General features: G+C 37.9%; 4 protein-coding genes across 5 annotated transcripts; 2 read left to right on the forward strand and 2 right to left on the reverse strand.

The window, feature by feature from the left end:
• Positions 1-4,895: 4,895 nt before the first annotated feature.
• LOC126719829 (glucan endo-1,3-beta-glucosidase-like) lies at positions 4,896-6,472 on the reverse strand. The gene is made up of 2 exons (XM_050422339.1): positions 6,436-6,472; positions 4,896-5,867 (listed from the first exon to the last, which is right to left on the reverse strand). The coding sequence occupies exons 1-2, from the start codon at positions 6,470-6,472 to the stop codon at positions 4,903-4,905; spliced, it is 1,002 nt and encodes a 333-aa protein (XP_050278296.1). The 3' UTR covers positions 4,896-4,902.
• A 1,613-nt stretch (positions 6,473-8,085) lies between these two features.
• On the forward strand, positions 8,086-9,140 carry LOC126718496 (uncharacterized). Its single transcript, XM_050420722.1, has one exon. The coding sequence runs from the start codon at positions 8,467-8,469 to the stop codon at positions 8,938-8,940; it is 474 nt and encodes a 157-aa protein (XP_050276679.1). The 5' UTR covers positions 8,086-8,466; the 3' UTR covers positions 8,941-9,140.
• A 3,430-nt stretch (positions 9,141-12,570) lies between these two features.
• Positions 12,571-15,879, forward strand: LOC126718497 (transcription factor bHLH90). 2 transcript variants are annotated; one of them, XM_050420724.1, is made up of 8 exons: positions 12,571-12,782; positions 12,938-13,093; positions 13,185-13,263; positions 13,753-13,821; positions 13,910-14,434; positions 14,557-14,787; positions 14,889-15,065; positions 15,470-15,879. In XM_050420724.1, the coding sequence occupies exons 1-8, from the start codon at positions 12,673-12,675 to the stop codon at positions 15,542-15,544; spliced, it is 1,422 nt and encodes a 473-aa protein (XP_050276681.1). In that variant the 5' UTR covers positions 12,571-12,672; the 3' UTR covers positions 15,545-15,879. The 2 variants fall into 2 exon arrangements, with proteins under 2 accessions (XP_050276681.1, XP_050276680.1); XM_050420723.1 differs by having other exon boundaries at positions 12,573-12,782; positions 12,908-13,093.
• Positions 15,880-15,990: 111 nt separating this feature from the next.
• On the reverse strand, positions 15,991-21,602 carry LOC126718498 (proline-rich receptor-like protein kinase PERK13). Its single transcript, XM_050420725.1, is given in 9 exon segments — positions 15,991-16,697; positions 16,982-17,143; positions 18,212-18,359; positions 18,819-18,895; positions 18,997-19,067; positions 19,380-19,419; positions 19,421-19,470; positions 19,556-20,011; positions 20,092-21,602. Coding segments are annotated over 9 exon segments (2,238 nt in total). The 5' UTR covers positions 21,014-21,602; the 3' UTR covers positions 15,991-16,385.
• Between the last annotated feature and the right edge of the window lie 878 nt (positions 21,603-22,480).

A 22,480-nucleotide genomic window follows, 5' to 3' on the forward strand; every position in this document is an offset into this window, starting at 1 on the left:
GCTTCTTCGGGGGAAATGATGGGTCTACGTTGAGTTTGTGGACAATGAACTCGGGATCTACGCCGGGCACTTCATATGGGTTCCACGCGAAAACATCTACATTCTGCAAAAGGAACAACAACATCTCTACCCTTTCCCAGTCATTCATGCTTGTGCCTATCTGGAAATACCTGTCAGTATCTGGAAGAATTCTAACCTTCAATACCTCCTCGGCCACGTCCGCCCCTGTTTCCCCTCGGGGTCTCTGTAATTGCTATGAAGTTTCTTTCTCGGCCTGCTCAGCTTGTTCGAGCTGTTCATTTTTCCATCTGACCGCGGCGACAAGGCACTGCCTCGCCACTTGTTGGTTCCCCCTTACCTCGGCAACTCCATACTCAGTGGGAAATTTTACTTTCACATGGAGGGTGGACGAAACAGCCTTCATGGCGTGAATCCACGGCTTCCCCAGGATTGCGGTGTACGGTGAGAATGATCGGACTACTATGAAGATAACTATAACTCCTTTGCCTTCCATGTCCACCGGGAGAGAGATTTGTCCCTCAGGAATTACGACTCTCCCGTCAAATGAGACCAGCGGCGTGTCATACTTCACCAAATCTTGGGTCTTTAATCCAAGACCTTCGAAGAGGTCCGGGTACATGACGTCAGCCCCGCTCCCTTGATCAATCATTACCCTCTTCACCAGGAACCCGCCTATCCGGGCCGTCACCACCAAAGCATCGTCGTGAGGTTGGACCATTCCTTCCAAGTCGTCTTCTCCGAACGAGATGGTCAGCCGTCTAACTTTCTTCTTCTTCTCGGCTGATTCTCCTCCCGTGCAAGCCACTGTCAATACCCTTTTTGCTGCTGTTGTTCCTCTTGGTGCAGCATGGATGACTTCGATTACCCCCAGTGGAGGCGGGAGGGGATTCCTTTTCTGTTGGACGCCCTGTCCGGCTTCTCGATCAGTGGAGTCTACTACAAGCTCTTTTAGGAACCCTGCCTTTACTAGTTGCCCGAGATGATCTTTTAATACCCGACACTGCTCGGTGGTGTGTCCTTTGTCTCTGTGATAGGTGTAGTATAGGTTTTGGTTCCTTCAGGACGGGTCGCCCCCCATTTTGTTTGGCCACCTGAAGAATGACTCGTTCTTGATCCGCTCCAAGATTTTGTGCACGGGCTCTTTAAACGCCACATTAACCCCTTCGATTTGCACCTCCGATTCTTGCATTCTGAAGTCTTTTTTTGGTTTTGTCGGCAAAACGCCTTGCCGAGATCTCCCAATTAATGGAGCTTTCCCCCTGCTCTGCAGCCGGTCGTCCTCCAGGCGTTTGTACTCCTCTATGCATCTCATCAGTTGCCTCATATCCTCGGGGGGTCTTTTCGTCAACGACTCCCGTAATTCAGAGTCTTCGGGGAGCCCCATCCTGAAGGTGCTTGCTGCAATTTTCTCGTTCCCTCCACCAATCTCGTTGTAGAGTTCCCAGTATCGGCTGGCATAACTCCGAAGGGTTTCCCCGACCCTCATCTTCATGGAAAGTAGCGCGTCAACCAGCTGTTGCACTCGGCTGCATGTCACGAATCTACTGCCGAACTCTTGAATCAACTCGGCAAAGCTATGGATGGAGCCTTTCCGTAACCCATTGAACCATCTCAGGGCCGTTGAGCCGAGACTAGAGAGGAATACTTTACATAACAATGCATCATTGTGTGCATGCAAAGACATCATGTGGATGTAGTGACTGACATGCTCCACGGGGTCTGTCCTCCCCTCATAGGAATTGAATGGCGGTCGCGTGAATCTGCTCGGCATAGGGGCTCGTTCAATCTCATCGGAGAATGGAGACCGGGCTGCCATCCGCAAGGCTCGGCTCATGGCGTCCATGGCGGCATTGTGGTGCTGCCGTTCCTCCAGCGATTCTGATCCTCGGTCATCGTATCCATGCTACCGTGAACGGTCCCGTTGATGACGTGGTTCCCGGGAGTGCCGGTGTGACTCTTGAGAGCGTGATCGGTCTCGGAATCGTTGCGTACCAGATCGGTTGGAGCCCTCCTCGCCCCGATTTCTCCTTTGCTGAGGGTTGCAATTCCGTTCTTGGCGCCGACCCCTTGCTTCCAGCTCCAAATCCATTACCAATCTGCGCAACCGCTCCAGCTCTCGGTCTCTATCATCATACTGTCGATGCGCCGAGACGCCTGAAACCGTTCGGTGTGTCTGGGCCGACCCTTCTCCCAATCCGGACCTTTCCTCTCCTCTTGGGTGCTCCTTATCCTCCCGTCGTTTCTGCCTTCTCTCCCTCCATGTCGATCCCCGAGAAGATCCTATGGAACTGCTCGATGCACGCCCTCCTGAACGCTCCTCAGACATTTCCCTTGTTTGAGTCTCAGTTGAACCACAGCTTCGTAGGAGAGCCCCACGGTGGGCGCCAATTGTAGGAACCAAGTATGAGGCTGCTGGGCCTTAAATCACTTGGGCTCACAATTTATTTATAGTGGGCTTGAGGATTTCCTACTCTAGGTTGTTCTCGGCAGAGAGACTCAAAACAACACTCAATTCACACTTTCTCACTTGACTGTTTTCTCTCTCCGTTTTTCTGAACCCCCTCTTCCTTCCAAACTTCTGCTATTTATAGCCAAGGTTAGTGGTGAGATTACGATTTCAGCCTCTGTTAGTGCTATTGAAGGTCCAGTATTATCTGATTTAAGTGGATTTTTAGGTGAGAGTGGGATGCAACAATTATGGCCTTGAAACTTGGTTCCAGCTTAGTTGATAGTGCTCGGTAATGCAGTTTACCGAGCATATCATGATTTACCCGGGCACGGTTAATACGCTTGTTCGGGAAAGCTTATGCCGAGCACACATCAGAATTCAAGGCCCAAAATTGGTTTTTGCGCTAAGGTAGATCCAAGAAGGGCTTAGGGCAATGAGACTGTTCCTGTTGGGCCTAGGCCCAAGGGCCTATATGGGTCTTGGGATCTCTATGCCATACAATATATATATATATATATATATATTTAAATCAGTATAGTAATAGGTACTAATTTTAGCAATTTTGTTCAATAAAATTACACTTTGTCCGCCCTTAACAATACCATCAATTCTTTAAAGAGTATTGTTTAGCCACAAAACTTTTTACAAATTATTGAGGTAGCAAATTCTTATTATTTCACACACTTGCATCACTTTTTACTTACCAATAACCACTCATCACATTAGTAATTTATAAAAATGTTTTAGTTTTAGTATTTTCCACTTAATAAATGCCATAAAAAATTAATAGATTAAATTTAAAACAAAATATACAAACCCAAAAAAATTAGCCTAATAACAAAAATTACCAATAATAAAGCTAAAAAATGATTAAGCTCAATCAACCTTTTTTATTTTCCAAAACAAACAACTTGGTTCTTTAAAAAGTTTTAAATAAAAATCCTTTGTAATTAAACAGTAGAGTCAAAGGCTTGAACCGCCACACACAGCGAGCAGCAAAGCCGCCTCTCTTAACTTCAAATCCTGGCTTTGTCCTGAATGTCTTGCCCTAAAAGCACAATTAGGATGGTATTTATAGTTACACCCCAGACTACAATAAGTCCACAAAACTCCTCCTGATTCACATGGAGCACGGTACCACATCATAATTCACATGGAGATCCCGCTTGACCTTCCTAGGCCAATCATCCATTGTCATTTCCTCAGTTTGTGTTTCAACTTTTAGTAAACGTTCATCACTAAAAGGATAAGCATCAGCAGATTCAGCACCATATAACAATGTGAGAGCTTTTGCTTTCCTTGTTGGTCCAAGAGCTATGACAGCAGGGGTATCCCTACGCTGGATTTGGAAAGCAAGTTGTGCAAGATATAGCCTTCTGTCACCGCGTGGGAGTCCTAGCCATGGCACTTTTGAAAATAATTCATCGAATTCGTAATCTTCATCTAAAGATGTGTATTACTTCAAATGCATCATCCTTTGCCTAAATTTCACATGGAATGTTGTTTTAACCTTTACTTGATCTTTTCAGGGTCAGATTAACTCGTTATAACCCCCTCTTTTTTACATGCCAAAAAATGAAGGAATTTAAAATTTTTAAAAAAGTATTCAACAATAATTGGGGTAGGAGAATTTAAACTCTAGATTACTATGCTGGAAACACTATGAAGTGTTATTTAAGTTATAAGATTCTTGTCTAATAAAAAACAAACTTGATAATATTATTTTTGTCTTCCTTCCAATATAAATAATGAAAGAAATTAACAAAACAATCTTAATTAAAAATTAAATAATAAATAATTCTTAAGTTTACACGATCTAAGTTCCACTAATTAAGTTTTCAAGCTTGATCTTGTGAAGAAAGAACCGATGAGTGCCTGTTAGAAGAAAGGCTTAAGAAAAGAGAGGAGAAAAATGTGGGAAAAAAAATCCCTTTTTAAAAATGATCAACCTGTGTGACCCCATGGATTGACCAACGTTTCAATGGGTTGACTATTTTTTATAACTGGTCCAAAAATTCCCATCTATACCAATATTTTTCCTTCGACTTTGGATATGTTATTAGCTAGGTCTGGGCCCAATTTTCTCAAGTCCAATATATAATTTATTGTGAACTCTACCTCATGCATATTACATGTTCAGATAAAAAATCATAGCAAAAAAAATAAATTATTTAGATTGAAACTATCTTTTATTAATCACTTCATATTTTTCTTTTCGATAAATTTAATAGTTAATGAAAGAATAAAACCTTCTCCTTATAAAATCTTGCAATACAATCCAGAGCTACTATTAACAAATGAAGGCTGTTATATCTATCTAAAATATTAACGGGTAAAATGTTACTATGATTACAAGTAGAATACGTGAACTTCTTGGACCATTTAAAAAAAAAAAAAAGAGGGCAACCTTACTACAAACGTGCCTCTTTCTCTTAGTTAAAATCGATGTCATAAGCCTTAACCCCGTCAAGACCAAAAATCCCAAAATGCTTCTCGTACTCTTCTCCACCCTTCTTGTTCTCATCAAACAAATCAAACAGGTAAGCTTCCACTCCTGTCTCCGGCCTCCGTGGCGTTCCAACATCGTCTGCCGCCCGCCTCACCACGTTTCCGTTGTACACCGACGCATTTTCATCACTCGCCGCCTCGCCAGCCTTCGTTGGCCACCCCGTCTCAGTCACCACCACCGGCACTCCCTCGAACCCCACCTTCTCCATTGCAGACACAAACGCATCCACACTCGCGTCAAAAAGATTACTATACGTTAATGCACCATCTCTAACTGTATTATTCTTAGACTTGAACAATGCGTAGTCCAAAGAAACATGGTTCTTATTGTTTATGTAACTGAAGTAGGGATACACGTTTACCATGAAAGGTGAACGGCTATCGTATAGATATTGTACGAGAGGGATGATAGCAGATTCAATGTACGGGTCAAAGGTTGCTGCGGATGGAGGGTATGAATTTGTTACGACTGAGGCTGCTTGTGGTGATGAGAGCTTGATGGAATTGGTGAGGTTAAGGGTTTTGAGAGCTTGGTAGAGGTTGAGAATGGCGGTGATGACGTGGGGGGTGTAGAACGGGTCTTTGAGGAAGACCTCGTTGCCTACAGCAATGTAGCGGACTTGGTTGGCGGGGATGTGGGCGAAGACATTGGATTGGAGCCAGCTGAGGGTTGTGGCCTCTTTGGCATTGGCCAGGAAGGGGAGGAGCTCGTTAGGCACGCCAATCGTAAGGTTGATTCTGGTACCGGAGAATGATTTGAGGGTGGTGGGGTCAATGTCGAAGAGGCGGACGTATTTGATGCCATTGGATTTGATGAGGTTGACAACGGAGGAGGGTTGTGGTAGATTGTTGGCAACACGACCATAACATATTCCAATGGGTGCTGCACCTGCATGCCCAAAAAAAAATGTCACAATTTTATACTTAAATAGAAAATAATGTGCTATATATATGTGTGCGCGCGCATGTTACATCTGAGTAAATGTAATAAAATGGAAGGGTTTGAGAAACCTGTTGAGGATGGGAAAATGATTAAAATGAGGTGGATTGAGATGAGGGAGAGAGAGAGGTGCTGAATATTAATTGTTGACATTGTATATTTGTGAAATTTCCTTTTTCTTTTGCTGAATTGAATTTGTGAATAATTGAACTAAGGATGGGATTGGGAGGGTTAAATTTATATCTCAGAATGGAATTTTGGTGAGAATTGATGGTGTGGAGAAGATAGAAATTTGGTTGTGAAGTTTTGTTACAAATTTGGTTTGAAGTGGTTTGTGTGGCTTGGCGCATACAAGGGTATTCATCCTATTATTAATTTGTTACTGGTTAGTTCGTTTAGGTGTTGTAGGATGCATGGTCGTTTAGGATCGCATATTTTTATGCAGGGTTTGCTGTTTTTAGCAATTAAAGTATGTCAAGTGATCCCACTTTGACTCTGGTCCATTGAGCAAACAAACCTTTGAACAAGCCATAAGCCTGACAAGAGTCACACATTAGGGGTGAGACACCTTTCAAATTTTCCAACCGGTTAGAAATAAGTTAGGATTTATCTAACATGATTTTCACATAACTCATCACTCACTACATTTTTTTCACGTATCAATCATAAATTTTTTATGTTTTAATTATAATAAATATGGAAGAAAGAATTTATGTAAGTTCTGTGAGAAAATAGACAATATCACTAAATTACAAGATTCTTGACTATACTGATTATAATGTTTTACTTTAATAAATAAGAAAAAAAGTTTACCTATAGTCTTTCTCTCTTCTTTTCTTTTTTCTTTTTTTTCTCATTTTTAGGCCTAATTAATAAATATTCTTAGGACACCAGTAAATATAACGTTTAATGCATATTTTATCCCATTCTTATAGGTCACAGAGTCCACTTTCATAAAAAATAGATAATTAGTACATAAATACCATTCTCTTCCTTTTTCTCAAACTTAGTTTAAAAATCAATTTCTTTGTTTAAACTTCTCATGGAGAACAACAAAAATTACAATTCCATTAAAAATATATATATTACAAAATTAGCAGGGCTGCTGCTTCCATTTGTTATGTGTCACAAATGGATAAAATCACAAAAAATCATCATTTTTTTAATAGAAAAAAGATCATGCAAAGTGAAAATTTCATTCAATGATAAGATTTTTGATCCAGTCTTCTTATTCAATGTCAAGTTATAACTTGTAAAAAAAAGGCTTTATAAGATAAACATAACTTTGAAATTCAAAAGAATCCTATATTTACCTACTACAAGTAAAGTTGATTTAAAGCCTAAACTAATAATCACTCCTACCATTATCTATTTACTTTATTCCTAATAACAAAAATACAATATCAAAATGGTATAATTAAAGAGGAAAATAGAGGCACGTCACAGACCACTGTGCTGTGAATCCATTGGCATAATGCCAGTAATCCAATGATCATCAGAACAATGCAATGATAAAGCAATAAGGGGACTGTCAATTGGTCTTGCACTTGCATAAAAAGAGTGGCAAGGTCACCTTTATTTCCGTGCATTGGAACCTCTGATTCATTGGGTCCCTTGTTGAATTTTTGTACCAACTACCAACCTATTATGAGTACAGTATGATTATAATATCATTGCTCTCCAATCATCAACAAAAATGATAAACTCAAGCCGCTCATAGCACTCTAGCAGAATCCTTTTTCTTTGAAAAAAGAGAAAGGAATAAAGACAACAATTAGACGAGTGACCCCATTAAAGCAGATGAGCCTGAGCCTGGGGAAATGGTACATAACTAATTACACAGATCCCAATTTTGAACCACATAATCTATCTTCCTTTAAAAAATGTCTGCAAAAAAACCTAGAATTCTTCACCAAATGAAAGAGAGGAGCACAAATTTTCATGTAAATAGAACGGTTCAAACCACTCTTACACACAAATCTATGAAACCATCATTAATTACGGCTTTACATACCAAATATGAAACATGCATATATGTTGCATTCAAACAATCAAAATCAATTGAACTCAGCCCACTTGACCCAACAAAGAAACCGTATAAGAATACATAATAACATCTATTTGTATGCATGAGTTTCACCGGAGATCATCCCACTCCAATGATTAAAAGAGAGAGAGTCTAAATAAAATAATTGCTTTTCTTTCGTGGGGGCCTTGAGATCTAAAAGTGTGTTGTTCAAAGCAGCCAAAATCTTACTTTCTCTCCATACAAAGCAACAGCAGTACCGAATCTCCCGCAGTAATCAACACAAGGAATATCTTTAGCAGTCTCTTTATTAAAGAAAATTCCTCCTTTATTGAATGCAAAACCCCCCACATATTTGAATGGATCAACACAATTATACATAACCCTTTCACACAGCAATCTAATTGCTTGTTTCATGAGTAATCCAAAAAACAACCTTTGTCTGCACTCAAAGCACAAGAGCTGCAAACTAATACTAAAACCAAGCCCCTCCTCTTTCTCTTCTCTCAACTAAGCCTAAAGATGTCTTTGCAACAACCCCAGCAGCAACAACCCCAGCAGCAGCAACTCCCTCAGCCACAACAACAGCCAGTTCTGGTTTACCCCAACACTGTCACTGGGGAACCACCTTCACACCATTCAAATGGGTCATTTGGGACAGTTTTTATTGTCCTTGCTGTGATCATTGTTGTATCAGCTATAGCTTGCTTTCTTGGCAGGCTCTGCAACCGGCGTTACAACAAACAAAAACCAGCAAAGCAAAACCACAACTTTCGTCCCAAAGATAATGGGGACATTGAGTTTGGGTTTGGTAAGAAGAAAGTTCCAACAGGCAAACCATCTGGAAATGGAGGAAGCAGAGGGCACAGGCCATTTGAAAATGGTGATAATAGCAGAGGGCATAGGCCATCCGAAAATGGTAATCATCACCATCACAACAGAGGTGAAATGAGGCCAGGTGGTGATCATGAAGGAGAGCCCAGAGCCGGTGCATGATGATGGTATAGAAAATCAAAGATCAGGAGCTTCCATATGATATAGTTATGTACCTGGCTTACATTTCTATCAAAATCCTTCTGTTTTTTATTTTAATTTTTCTTCTGTATTTTCATATCTCCAGTGTCCACCCACAAGGGCCACAACTTGGAATATGTAATTACATATGGTGGTGTTGTGACATGCAATAGTTTTAATTAGCAAGGCTGTTTGAGCTGAAAAATCAAGAAATATATATCTACCTTAGAATATATATATATATATATATATATATTAGTTACTATAAAAGGATTCAAATCCTAATTCTCCTGATAAAGAAGAGTCGTCTTTGATTACAAGGCCCTTGACTTAGACTGTGCACCTTCAACAACAAATTTTTTTATTACATTTAAACTGAGTCCTCTTACAATTAAGTACACAAACTTTCAATTGTCACATTTGACCCTTTAAGGTTTGGATCGAACGAAATTGTTAGGATTCTGTCAAAATCCTTCTCAACAATTCAATTTTAATTCAAATTTTAGGGTCAAAATAGAACAATTGAAATGTTTTGCAGAACTAAATTGTTACATGGCCAAACTAAAAGGGAAGAGTTTAATTGAAGGTTTGTCCACAAAATACAAAATATATTAATTTGGATGGAACCTAATGATTATATTTTAATCCAAACTTAGGGGATCAAATGTAAAAATTAATTTTTTTTTAATAAAACTGTGATTAAACCAAACCATAAGAGTGAATTGTAATTCACTTTTTAAAAAAATATAAGTTTAGAAAAATTGTCTAAAATCTTTCAACATCACCAATAAATTATCCAATAATTACAAAACTAACCTTTTGAGGTACTTGCTAGATGGTATGCAACTGTCATTGTAGTTCATCAAATGACTTGTCCAATTCGTGTATATGTATTTGGGAATGTGCATCAGTCAAGCTAGGTAGATTGAAGGGAGATTCTTAATTGGCCTAGCCAGGACGAGTGGAAATGTTTTCAAACCGATACCAAACCAAATGAATTAGTTGAAAGTATGGATGGATTTAACATAGAATGGAAAGCATGAATTAATTAGATCTCGTTTTAGCTACATATAATCCTTTAACTCTATAACTAAGAACTTTGGAAACCAACGAAAGGCCCTAAATACAAGAAGTAATAATTGGTTAGACTCTTAGTGTGAATGGAAGATATCCCATCACAGTTTTAACGTGTAATTCAAGCTGATATAGCTGTTTTTCTTAATAAAATTCTTAGTCTTTTCCTCAAAAAAAAAAAAAAAAGTTTCAAACAAAAAGTACAAATAGTAAGTGGCGATATAAATATATTACACATGTATATGTAGGCCTTGTCATGGATCCAAATTCTGATAAATATACGACCCAACCCAACTGATAAGCTCTACTAAGCCCATGGAGGGCAGTGCCACGTTGAAGCTATAGCCCTCAATCTTTTTTGAAATGGTTTAAATTTTTTAGAAAATAGTAAAGTTATGAACCATTTTACAAATATTTTTACAAATAGGTGATATTGCTATTGATTATTAGTAAGTAAAAAAGTAATGTTAGTAATGGACTCATAAGAACCAATAAGAATTTGCTACATCAATAATTTTATATAAATATTATAAAATAGTTTGTGATTATAAAATTACTCAAATTTTCTTTGACCCTTTCAAATCTATATATCTTGTGACCCAATAATACTAATTAATTCATAAATACTCTCTTTTCTAAATGAACCCTCTAATTCTATAGCTTCTGGTTCAGTGGGTTTGTAAACATTAGGATATACGGTATTATTGAACCAAACAAAGCAACAAGCAATAAAACCAAAAATTGCTAAAAAATTTGTGACACATTCAACTCAACTCCTTTTCTTTTCTTTTCTTTTTTTTTTTTTTTTTTTCTGTTTATTATTGTTATGGATTTTAAGATCTTCATGCATTGTGCAAAATGTCTGCATTTTTCCATGATTGTCGTTTAGCTAAATACCGCCTTTCATTATTGTACCGTTTAGGAACAATACAGAATTGTACCTGTTATGGTGAAACAGAGCCAAACCGTGTAATATTCCATTTTCTGAAATCCTTGTCCTACAAGTTTACATGCCACTTTTTGTTTCTTTTGTAAAATATAAGCGTACCACTTATTTGAAACTTGTGAAGAAAGTATTAGTATTTGCAGTTATTATTATTAATAACAGACTTATTACGTTTTGTAATTTTACACTTCAAAATGATGTTTGGTTTTAGAGTGTTACTGTTTCATATACAATACTTTAATAGGCTTGTAGCGATGTCTATATTAACTTTGTCATTTATTTATTTTTTTTTTAAGTTAATGAAGGCTTTTCTTTTTTTTTTTTTTTTGATAACTGTAAATGAAGGATTTGATTCTGAATCAAAGCCCACGTAAAGGATCAGAATACCATTAGTAGATCACATAGGTTTATAGCTGATTGGTAAATTGGGATAATTGACAAGTAATCTTATTCTTAAATGTCATTTCTTTGTCAAAAACCCAACTTAACAGCCGTAAAAGCACCAAATAGCACTGCATGAATTCAATTGGGAATTACCATAATTTTTTTTTCCTTCAATAATCTAAGATCAAAGACCTCACATATTGAACATGAATGCAGATCAAACTATACTCATATATTAAACTAAGGAGCCAAAAAAATTTTCACCACAATTAACCACAACCCTCTCCATTTAATTGAAAATTGAAAGAGTCAATTTCATGATTAAGAATCTTATTTATAGGGTGTACATTTTTTTTTTTTTTTTTTGTGCAAAGGATAATAGATTAAAACTAAACCAGAACAAAAATCTTAAAGCAAAGCTGGTTTAGGTACATCCTATTGAAGTCATCCTCAAAAATAGAAAGCAAGTCCACAAGCGAACTGTCAAAAATAACAAAACCTAAATTATGGCTCGAACCCATCCTAGCAAGCTCATCAACACAGCAATTCACTTCACAATAGCAATGACTAAACCGGACCTAGGGAAGATTTCAGATCAATTGCCTACAATCACCCAAGATAGGAGACAATGTTATTTACATAATTAGGATTGGCCAAGACATCTATAATAGCTTTAGCATCCAGTTCATTCTCTACACAATCAAAGTTACAATTGCTGCAAATAAGAAGTCCATCCCGATTTTTCTAGCGAACCCTTTAATCTAGTGAACATTATTTAAAATGAAGAAGATGGTATTGATTCTTAAATATATATATATAAATATATATATATATATATATATACACATAAAGAGGATGGTATACATGCTTCAAAAATGGTAAGCTTGTATTCATTTTCCAAATAATAAAGAATGAAATAGTGATTATGTGCTGTCATGGGTTGTTTTCACAGGAGCTTTTGAACCATTCGATGGTTGTTTTTTATACCAACTCTAGTAATCGGTCAAAAAACACACACATGACACTCTCACTCTCTCTCTCTCTCTCTTCTGGCATCAGATTCCCACTGTCACGGATTTGCAACTGACTACTACGATACCCTCCCAATTGAAAAGCACAGGAGTGTTGGCATTGTCGCGTACCATTTTGCCTCTAGTTTGGAGACATATACAGGGAGACATATAACAAAAGTTAAAAGCTCCTTTGTACTCATCCAAATTAAAGAAAGAAAGAAAGAAAGAAAGGCTTTTAAGACCTGGGACTCTACTAGTACTCTTAGCAAACTCACAAACAAACCAAAATTGTTGTAAATGGAGACAATGAGGGGTTTGGAGAGAACAGTGGAGTGGCTTAGACCCTTTGTTCGGACAAAGACCTGGGACTATTGTGTTGTTTGGAAACTAGGAGATGATCCATCTAGGTAGTATTACTATTAGCATATTGTTTTACATTGTATCAAACATTTTCAACTAGACCCAACATCAGATTTTGACACTCTTTGCTCTTTTTTTTTTCTTTTTTTTTTGTGGTCATTGATTATTGTAGGTTTATTGAATGGATGGGTTGCTGTTGTAGTGGTGGTTATAGATTTGTTGCTAATGTGAAAGAGGAAAGAGGCGTGGAGCATCATTTGAGTCCTCTTTGCAAAGATGGTCACTTCCAGCATCCCATAAGCACAAAGGCTTGTGAAGCTCTTGCTCAACTTCCTTCTTCTATGCCACTGTATTCTGGGTACAACTTTCTTTCTCTCTCTCTCAAAATCTTGACCTTTCATTCTGTGAATACATGATAAAGATACAATGATATGGAAAACTGGAACCAGGGTTCATGGTGAAGTTGTCATATCAACCCAACCCAGGTGGATTTGCGATGCCAATGCCTTGGATTCAGATATTTCAAACGTGGGTACACCAATATCTCTCTCTGTGAATTTGCTTTCAGATAACAAACTGATGAAACCAAAAAGAAAGTACATACTCCATCCTATGGATTAAACAGTCTGATTTTCCAAGAAATAAAATGTTCAAAGAGTAGGCTTTTGCTTCCTCAGGTCCCAAACACAATAACTGAATTTCAATTTTTTTTTACCAAATATTTTCTTAGCAACCAAAAGGAGCTTTAGGCCATTGATATGGGCTTGAGGCTAATCACATATTCCAGGCTCTAGGCTCTAACATATATTTTTCCTTAAGTGTCCCTCATCAAGTAGTTGATGATATGCTTGAAAAATTGACTATACTACCAAGACATAGAAAACATGGGACATCCCACAGATTTGTTACATCATAAATGGCCATATCTGAAAGGATCATTATGGATTGAGACAGACCATTAGAAAACATAGAGGTGTTACTGGCTACTTAACTAAAAATAAAATTTTATTTTGACAGGACAAACTCGGAACCCGAGTTCTGATCCCAGTTGTTGGTGGTCTTATTGAGCTCTTTGTCGCAAAGCATGTAAGATTAGCTTTGTGCTTAATTTAATTTCAGCATTATAATTGAGATATTCTCCTCCCGTCTATAAATATATAATTCTTCTTTTCAGCTACCAAAAGACCAAAAGACCATAGAGTTCATTACAGCTCAGTTTAACATCTCTTTAGACCAAGATGCCAAGAGTGTCTGGAACACTGCCAATGTGAAACTCAGTGAACATCATCTTGCTCCATTGCCTGAAGAGTACTCACAACATTGGCCTGGAATACAAGCTCTTTCTCCGGTGACCCAGTCCAGCTCCTATCCTAGTGTTGAGGGATTATCTAGTGGATCCACTCGTTCCAGTGAATGTCCATTTGACTTAAATTGTGGTTATATACCACTACATGGTTCTATGAATCAGTCAATTGGAAAATCTTCTGGCTCTAAAAAGCCTGAGTACAATGTGAGTTCATTGAAGACAAAATTGGCATTAAATTGTGGCAATGTGGTAGAAAAAGAGAAGGAAAAAGTTATCCAGGAGCCAAAAACAAAAAAATTCCATTCAAAAAATCTCGCCACAGAGAGGAAAAGAAGGCACAGGATTAAAGATGGGCTCTTCACTCTACGTGCTTTAGTCCCAAAGATAACCAAGGTTAAGATGATAAATACTTGTGAAATACTATAATAGTGAATTGGTCTCCCTTTTTCCACCCAACTTGGATGTGCCTCTCTGTATTTATTCAGCTTTTATTCTTTCATTTAATGAATTTCTAGATGGATAGAGCTGCGATTGTTGGAGATGCAATTGAATATATACAAGAGTTGCAGAAGGAGGTTGAGCAACTTAACGATGAGCTCAGGGAAATGGAAGAAGAGGACTGCGAAAAGAATAGAGCAGAGTTGAAGATCTTAAAACCAAACAGAACAAATGGTGGCACCACATGTTTTGCTCCTACTGAGCAAAAACCAGAATCATCCAGCCTTGGAGAAAAGAAGCAAACAGAGGTATGTAGTGCTAGCATAACCTTTAGCTGTCACTTCCAATGTCTTTGTTCAGTTTATTATTGCAATATGCCTCAACACCTTTGGCATAAACCTTTTCTTAGGTGCAAGTGGAAGTAAGCCAGATAGGCCAAAGAGACTTCTTGATTAAGATCATCTGTGAGCAGAAGCGAGGTGGGTTTGCGAGGTTCATGGAGGCTATAGATTCCTTAGGACTTCAAGTAGCCGATGCCAATGTCACCACATTCTGTGGCCAGGTCTTGAACATTCTCAGAGTTGAGGTAAGATTCAAGTAAAGACATACCAAAACGGGTTTAGGTGATGTGAAAGTAATGGTTTATTGCTAAAATTCCTCGGGATGTTTGGAGCTCAGTGGGAAATATAATAACTTCATTTTGCCTTTGCATAGCATCAGCCAGTCCTTATTTATTTACATAGCACTGAAAGAGCCAGCTTGTTAGGGAATACCATCATAACCAAAACCATAAAAAATAATAATAATAAACTGAGAGAGAGAGAGAGAGAGAGAGAGAGAGTAAACAAGTCAATAAATTTATTTTAAGTAAAACAACAATGTATTCATATTGAATCCTGCTTAAAATTGCATAACACATCCATTTCTCCTTTTGCATGATTGTTCGTTGGATCATCTGTCTGATACAGAATAACATTGTATATTGCCCAGGCAAACACAGACATTAAGCCGAAGAAGTTGAGGGATGCTCTGTTCGAGCTAGTAGACTGTAGACTATCACAATAGACGGAAGATAGAATGTGTGGTATTGATTTCAGAAAGCAAAGGGTATGACAAAGTTTTGACACCTCCTCTAACCATATAGTATCACTCAATATTGCATGATCATTGATACATCAACTTTGAAATCCAATTTAGTAAAGTAGATCTTGAAAATATGAAAGTAGAAAAGGGTAAAATTGCAGCTTTCTAATTTTGTAGTTTTTCTTCAAGTCGGTTTATGATAGATGGAGCTCATCAAGTGTGTCTTGTACATAACTTTCTTACCTCTTGTTTCATTTGCGAGACATTTAGGCATACTACTTTTGAATTTGAGAATTTTTCCCTCCTGTGTTGCCTTTCGTTTCTTCTCAAGCGAATAACTTGATTATTTTGCAAAAGAAACTACCAGCATGTTGCAACTTCTACAGTTCATATATTAAGATACAGGTAATTTCTTCTGGCAAAAAGAGTAGAAAAACACGATGATAATAGTAGTAAATGATATGCATCCAATACAGAAAACGCTAAATCATTTCACCATGATAAAACGTTTATCACAATAAGTATTCACACAAAAATGAACGGTCTCGCCCCAGTATCAAGACATTGTTGGTATTAAAATTTACCTTCTGAGTATTACTTAGTTTAAGCTTCCCCTACTCTGCAAATACTTTAAAGGACTAAGTGATATACCAGGATTCACCAGAAAAGGAAAAAGGGGAAAAAAGAAAAAGAAAAAAAAGCTTTACACACTAGTTAAGTCAGATTAAATCAAACAAATGCCTCTCTTGCAGATATTGCCTTTTCTAGTGCCCTATATGGGTCAAATATTGTGCAGTAGAAAACCATTTGGAATCACATGTAGTTAAAACCGGCGGGCACTGCCTTCTCTTGTGCTGCCATATCGTTGCTCACCACTACGTGCATTAAAGGCTCGAGTTTCTGATTCAGAACTTGAATATTCATCCTTAAGCTTTGGCATTTCTTTAGAATTGTATGGTCCACTGTATGGTCCACTGTACGCGTCAAGATCTGAGCCGTCACTGCCAAGTGCCATCCTCCTAAATCTCATAATTTCTTTATTGTATTGGCCAGAATCATATATTGTGCTCTGGCCATATTTCACCCCATTAGACAGATCAGACATTTCACCTTCACTGTCCAATGCTCTTACCACCTGAAATGGAGAGCCCAAATAGTTTATTGTAGTCAGAGAACTACCACAAGAAGCTTGGAGATGGGAATAAGTTTTATAAGAAAAGACCTACATATTAGTCATAGAAGATTAGAAGTCAAACTGTATTAAAAATAGGAGAAAGGGTAAAGCTGATGTAGAGCTAACCTTATGTCATTTAATCCCATTAAGCATATTTCTCTCTTAATGTTATATGTAAATAAGAAGCATGAGATTGAACTGGCAACAACAAAGAGAAATCACAAAGTGCTGTTTATTAGTATTACCTGCGCCATGCGTGGGCGTTTTGGAGCAGAATGCCTAATGCACGCAGCAGCTGCCTCAATCATTCTGAACATTTCAACCTCCACATACTGCTTTTCAAGTCGTGGATCTACCAATGCACTAAAATCAGCAGTTTCAAGGGCATGAATAAGGTGTGGACGAGCCTGACAACACATTTTTCAAAGGGAACCAAGTGAATCATAAGAAAAGAATTACCAGCATCATTCTAACAGATTAAATGTAAGTACCCAAAAATAAATAAATTCTATGATTCAAACCCTCTACTCTAGATACCAAGAGATGATATAGGAAATCATTACACTTAAGTATTTAGGACCTTTTGATCGTTTATAAGGTCAAAGAGTCTTCATCTGTTGGACATGGTCAAATGAAACATGGACTTGAAACAAATCCAAACTGACCATAGAAAGTAGCTCAGCCTAGGCAGCAGTAGCTTTTGGTATGCCTAATATTGTCCTTCTTAAAGAAAAAGCCTTCACAAATTTGTTTTGATCACAGCATGTCAGTTTTCAGAAATCAGGATTGATCATCTCATACAGATTCGGAAGGTGGTTTTTTTTTTTTTTTTTTTTTTTTTTTCGATGGGGGAAGTGGGAGGGGGGAGGGGGGAGGTGGATTGTAAGTATAGATTCAGCAGGTTACAGAGAAAAATCCTGGGCTGTCGTCAAAACCAAACCCCTGGCAATGCTAAAAATTTATTATAATTTTTATTGATATACAGAACTGAATTGAAATTTTTGTACCAACTCTCAAATATACATGTTATCAATTGCAATTGTAAGGGTGCAATAGGGATGTATTGGACTAGGAAATTTGCATTCATTGAAAACAGAAGGCAATGGGAGACAAATGAGACACCTTCAAGGTAAGCAAAACTGTTTTACAAGAAAACATACAAGGCATTAGGGAAGAATTTAATTTAGTCACTCCATTGTTTTTCTTGAGATATCCATGTGACAATACCAAAGTGCAAGAGAGGTAGCTGACATGGAAATACTTCTACTAGAATAAGCATACTTTATCATTTTCACTTTTTTCAAATATGAAGTAATAATATTGGCCACAGTTAAACTTCTTCCATATTTCAGGCCCCAGGGTCACCAACATTTGAAAGAAAACTAGTAGTAAAAGGACCACTGGAAAGAGTGTAAGTTAGAAAGTCCATCAGTCTTCTAAATAACTTGAAGAGTAAGTACAGTGATAATTCATACCCATTCAACCAAACTCTCATCTCCCAAAGGCTGCCTTGGGTCAACAGGTTTACGCCCAGTGATTAGCTCTAGAAGCACAACTCCAAATGAGAATACATCTGATCTGTCTGTTAATTTTCCACTCGATGCATATTCGGGTGCCAAGTACCTGACAGGCAAATTAAACATTGATTATGCAAAGACAAAACCAAGTTTTTAAAATCCCTTTACTATTAACTGAATAAAGCCAAAAATTATCATGTAATGGATCCAAAATGGGAGTTTTCTCTCTTTAGATTCAAGTCCGTCCTCTATATCTCAACCAATCACTTCCTTGCCTTCTAAAGGAAGTGATAGATTGGATTGTTGTAAATATCCATCCTGGCTAAGTTCTATTTCTCAGAATGTGATGGAGCGCCACTGGGCAATAACTGAAGGTCCTAAACCCCACCTCTGTTTCACATGACCACATATCATGACTGTTTGAGGTATTTGCCATTTTTAGTACTTCAACTAGCTTTCTCTGGAATTGTACTCATGAATTGTAGGAAGAAAAAGAAATGGAACAGACTCATAAAATGCTTCAACATTGTAAAAGTGCCAAGGTGTTCCAGACATTCAAACCTACCCAAATGTCCCCATGACTCGAGTGGATACATGAGTGTGAGTGTCATTTGCCAGTTTGGCAAGTCCAAAGTCTGCAACCTGTGCTCAAAGCAATTCTCAAATTAAAACCTGTTAGAGAAACATCATTGGTAGCATTAGAAGAGAAAAAAAAAAATAAGCAAAGAGATCAAAACACATGCCTGTGCCTCAAAAACATCATCCAAAAGAATATTTGCCGACTTAATGTCTCTGTGAATAATTTTTGGATGGCCTAGAAACAAGTGACGGTGAGAAGAAATAATCAGATAACATAGTTATCTAACAGTTAATTAAGCATTGGACGGTTATATTAGATCGACAGGAGTTCATAAAAAGTTAATATGACCTAAATTTTACTGGTGAACTGTCTTTACATTATGGAGGTGGGCAAGAAAATTAGATTTCAATTCATTGAAAAAAAAAAACTCAACTATGATCAAAGGCATATTCAAGCATTGCTAAACAAAAGAAAATATTTAAGAGAGAATGTTTTTGTTTTCAATAAGCACAAGTACAATAGTCATGATAATGCCAGAAGAGATACATACAATCTTCATGTAAATATGCCAAACCCTTTGCAGACCCTAAAGCAATCTTCATTCTTTTGGTCCAATCCAACACTGGCATTCCTTGACCTGACAGCAGATACCAATATCATACTGAGAATTATGAGTTTATGACAATGATTGATAAGGTGAGAAAACAAGAATTTCCCCTTACCATGCATATGATGCTCAAGTGTTTTATTTGGAACAAATTCATATATGAGCATTCTTTGTTGCTCAGAGATGCAATAACCCACCAACGAGACCAAATGTCGATGATGAACACGACTAATAATCTCAACTTCAGCCCTGAATTCCCGCTCCCCTTGTCCACTACCCGCCTTGAGCTGCTTAACAGCCACCACCCTTCCATCAGGTAGCTGACCCTTGTAAACATACCCAAACCCACCCTCACCAATAACATTTTGGCGAGAAAACCCATTGGTTATCTCCATCAACTCTTCATAGGTGAAAAATGACTTAGTAGCACCTAGGGAATTCGATTCTGGTGCCCCTCCTTGTCCTTGGTATGCATTCCCCCTTTGACTCCCTTGACTACTTCCAAATGAATGATAATAGAGATCTCCTCCATTATTCCCCACAGTCTGTGACTGGTTGTAGTAAAATCCATCTGTATATCAGAAACGCCAAAATTAATAGATCATAGAGACATGTAGTATGCAAGTCGAATCCTCAAGAACTTCTTTTTACCTGTTTTCACCGCAACACTATTGGGGGGCATGTAATGGGAGGTATAGATCTGAGCTCGCCTTTTCCTCCGTCTTGTGGTTACGCAAACGACTGCAATTAAGGCAATGATGAACACTCCTGCTACCGCCACCCCAACATAAGTAGCAGTAGTAGTAACAGTTTCACTCCCACTCTGTGCTGGTGGTGGTGGGCTGGAGCTAACCTCAGTAGAGGAACCTACAGTTTTGGGGGGAGGAGGGGACAGGCCAGAACCAGAAGGGGATGACCGAGGTGATGGTGATGATTTGGCTGGAGGGGGTGGCTGAGAAGTGTTCGATATCTTGGGTGGTGAACCAGGCGGGTTAGGTGAGGAACTGGCAGTTGGAGGAGGAACAAGGGTATTAGATGGAGGTGGTGAAGTTGGCTGAGAAGTAGAATTATTATCAGTAGGAGGAGGAGGAGGAGAAGAAAGAGGAGGAGAAGAAGAAGAAGGTGGGGATTGTGATGGAGGTGGCGAGTTTTGAGAAGATCCATTATTATTAGAAGGAGGAGGAGTAGGAGTAGGAGTAGAAGGAGGAGGAGGAGGAGGAGGAGATTTTTGTGGTGGTGATGGTGGTGGAGGTTTTGAATTTGATGGTGGTGGAGGTGAAGCCTTCGGAGCTACTGTATCCGATGGCGGTGGGGGTGAAGGGGGATTAGAACCTGAGCCTGGAGACGAGGTAGGAGGCGGGGATTTTGAATTTGAAGGCGGTGGAGAAGAAGTAGTAGGAGGAGGAGGAGAAGGAGGAGGAGAACTTGAACTAGGTGAAGGTGGAGAAGATGAAGAATCCACCGGTGGAGGAGAGGAATTATCAGGTGGGGGAGGAGGACTATCTTTCCCTGATCCCTCTGGTGAAGGGGAACTAGAGACCAAAGAACCCAGCGTTTCCGCTGAGTCTGCCATTCTCCTTAGCTTAACAAATTTCGTTATTTTGTGATTGTTTTCTTTTTCTTTTTCTTCCTGCCAAAGCTTTCTTCTCAAATGCTTTCTATTGTATCTTCTCCTTCTTCTTTCTTCAATTCTACAAACATGGATTCTACATTTCTTTCTTTCTTTCAAATGTTAATAAAAAAAAAAAAAAAAAAAAAAAACTACTGCTCTGTGATTTACAGCAGAAACCACACAATCTCAATCACAACAAACTACAATATGCTCAATTTGCACGCCAAGAAAACAAAACTGAATTCTAAAGACACAAACTTGAACCAAACAAAAACGATAGGAGAAAAAATGAAACCTGGGTTATGTGTGGAAAGTGAAAATAAAGTTGAAGCTAGATCAGAATTCGTGGATTCGCATGGTGATGATGAGCCATTTTCAGAGGGGTTGAGGAAATAATGGTGAGAGAAGAGAACGGCTTCAATGAAACGAAGTCAAAGAAACTAATAAAAGACAATCCAACAACAACAAAAATTGCAAGAAATTCTGGTTCTTACTTCTTATTAAGGTAAAGATTTTGTCTCATTTTTGGTTGGATTGGACATTGGAGCGCAGTATCCTTTTCGGTTTGTTACAAATTGTTACGTCCCAACTGTCTCGCTGCCTTTGTTTTCTAATGGTGCAAATTCTCCTTCAATTTCGGGTTACCGCGCAAATTAAGAATAACGGGTTTTGTTCTGCCCGGGTTTGGGTCTTTACCCGGAAAGGAACCAGCGATAAATAATATCCACTATAATCTTGCCACATCTCTCTCTCTCTCTCTCTCTCTCTCTCTCTCAAGAGTTACTGAGTCAGTAATTAGTTTTTGTTTAAAAAAAAATTCTGACTCAGTAATTTTAAATAGATGAAAGGCTTTTAATGGAATGCTAGACCATATCACTTGTCCACTATAAGAACCTTATAATTTCTCTAGTCTCTCTCTCAAGAGTTTACTAGTCTCATTACACGCTCTTTGCGCGTACAATGAGATTTTTTTTTTTGGTCTAGTGTCATAATTTCCTTTTTTAATATATAAAAAAAATTGGCTTTTTTTTTTTTTTATGGATAATTTTGGCTAAGTTTGTTTTGAAAACATATATTAGTAAGAGAGTGTCCTATTTTATATGCATTTTAAGTGGAGTTAGAAATATATTTTTACCAGGTTGTTCTCAAGTCTTTTCTCTGTTAAACATTAGGTTTAGGGGTATTTCTAAACCACATAAAAGTCCAGTCTAAACAAGATAAGCTCCTTAAATAGTATAGTAGTATAGATATATATGATAAATTGTAAATTATACCCCTAAAATTTGAGGATATTTAAATTTTACACTTTGAAGTTTCAAATTTTGGAATTTACCTCTGAAATTTTTTTTCACCTTGATATTTCAAAATTTTGATTTTATCCCTTGAAATTTCAAGGTGTTTGGCTTTTATGGTCCAAATTATAAAACT

Source organism: Quercus robur, chromosome 3, assembly GCF_932294415.1.
Source record: "Quercus robur chromosome 3, dhQueRobu3.1, whole genome shotgun sequence".
Lineage (NCBI taxonomy): Eukaryota > Viridiplantae > Streptophyta > Magnoliopsida > Fagales > Fagaceae > Quercus > Quercus robur.

Bases quoted from the DNA above. Each gene is read 5' to 3' on its own strand.
- LOC126719829 (XM_050422339.1), bottom strand. From the start codon at position 6,472: ATGTGTGACTCTTGTCAGGCTTATGGCTTGTTCAAAG. The intron at 5,868-6,435 runs GTTTGTTTGCTC...TTGGGCATGCAG, and splicing joins GGCTTATGGCTTGTTCAAAG to GTGCAGCACCCATTGGAATA.
- LOC126718496 (XM_050420722.1), top strand. From the start codon at position 8,467: ATGTCTTTGCAACAACCCCAGCAGCAACAACCCCAGCAGCAGCAACTC.
- LOC126718497 (XM_050420723.1), top strand. From the start codon at position 12,673: ATGGAGACAATGAGGGGTTTGGAGAGAACAGTGGAGTGGCTTAGACCC. The intron at 13,822-13,909 runs GTAAGATTAGCT...TCTTCTTTTCAG, and splicing joins AGCTCTTTGTCGCAAAGCAT to CTACCAAAAGACCAAAAGAC. The intron at 14,788-14,888 runs GTATGTAGTGCT...ACCTTTTCTTAG, and splicing joins GAGAAAAGAAGCAAACAGAG to GTGCAAGTGGAAGTAAGCCA.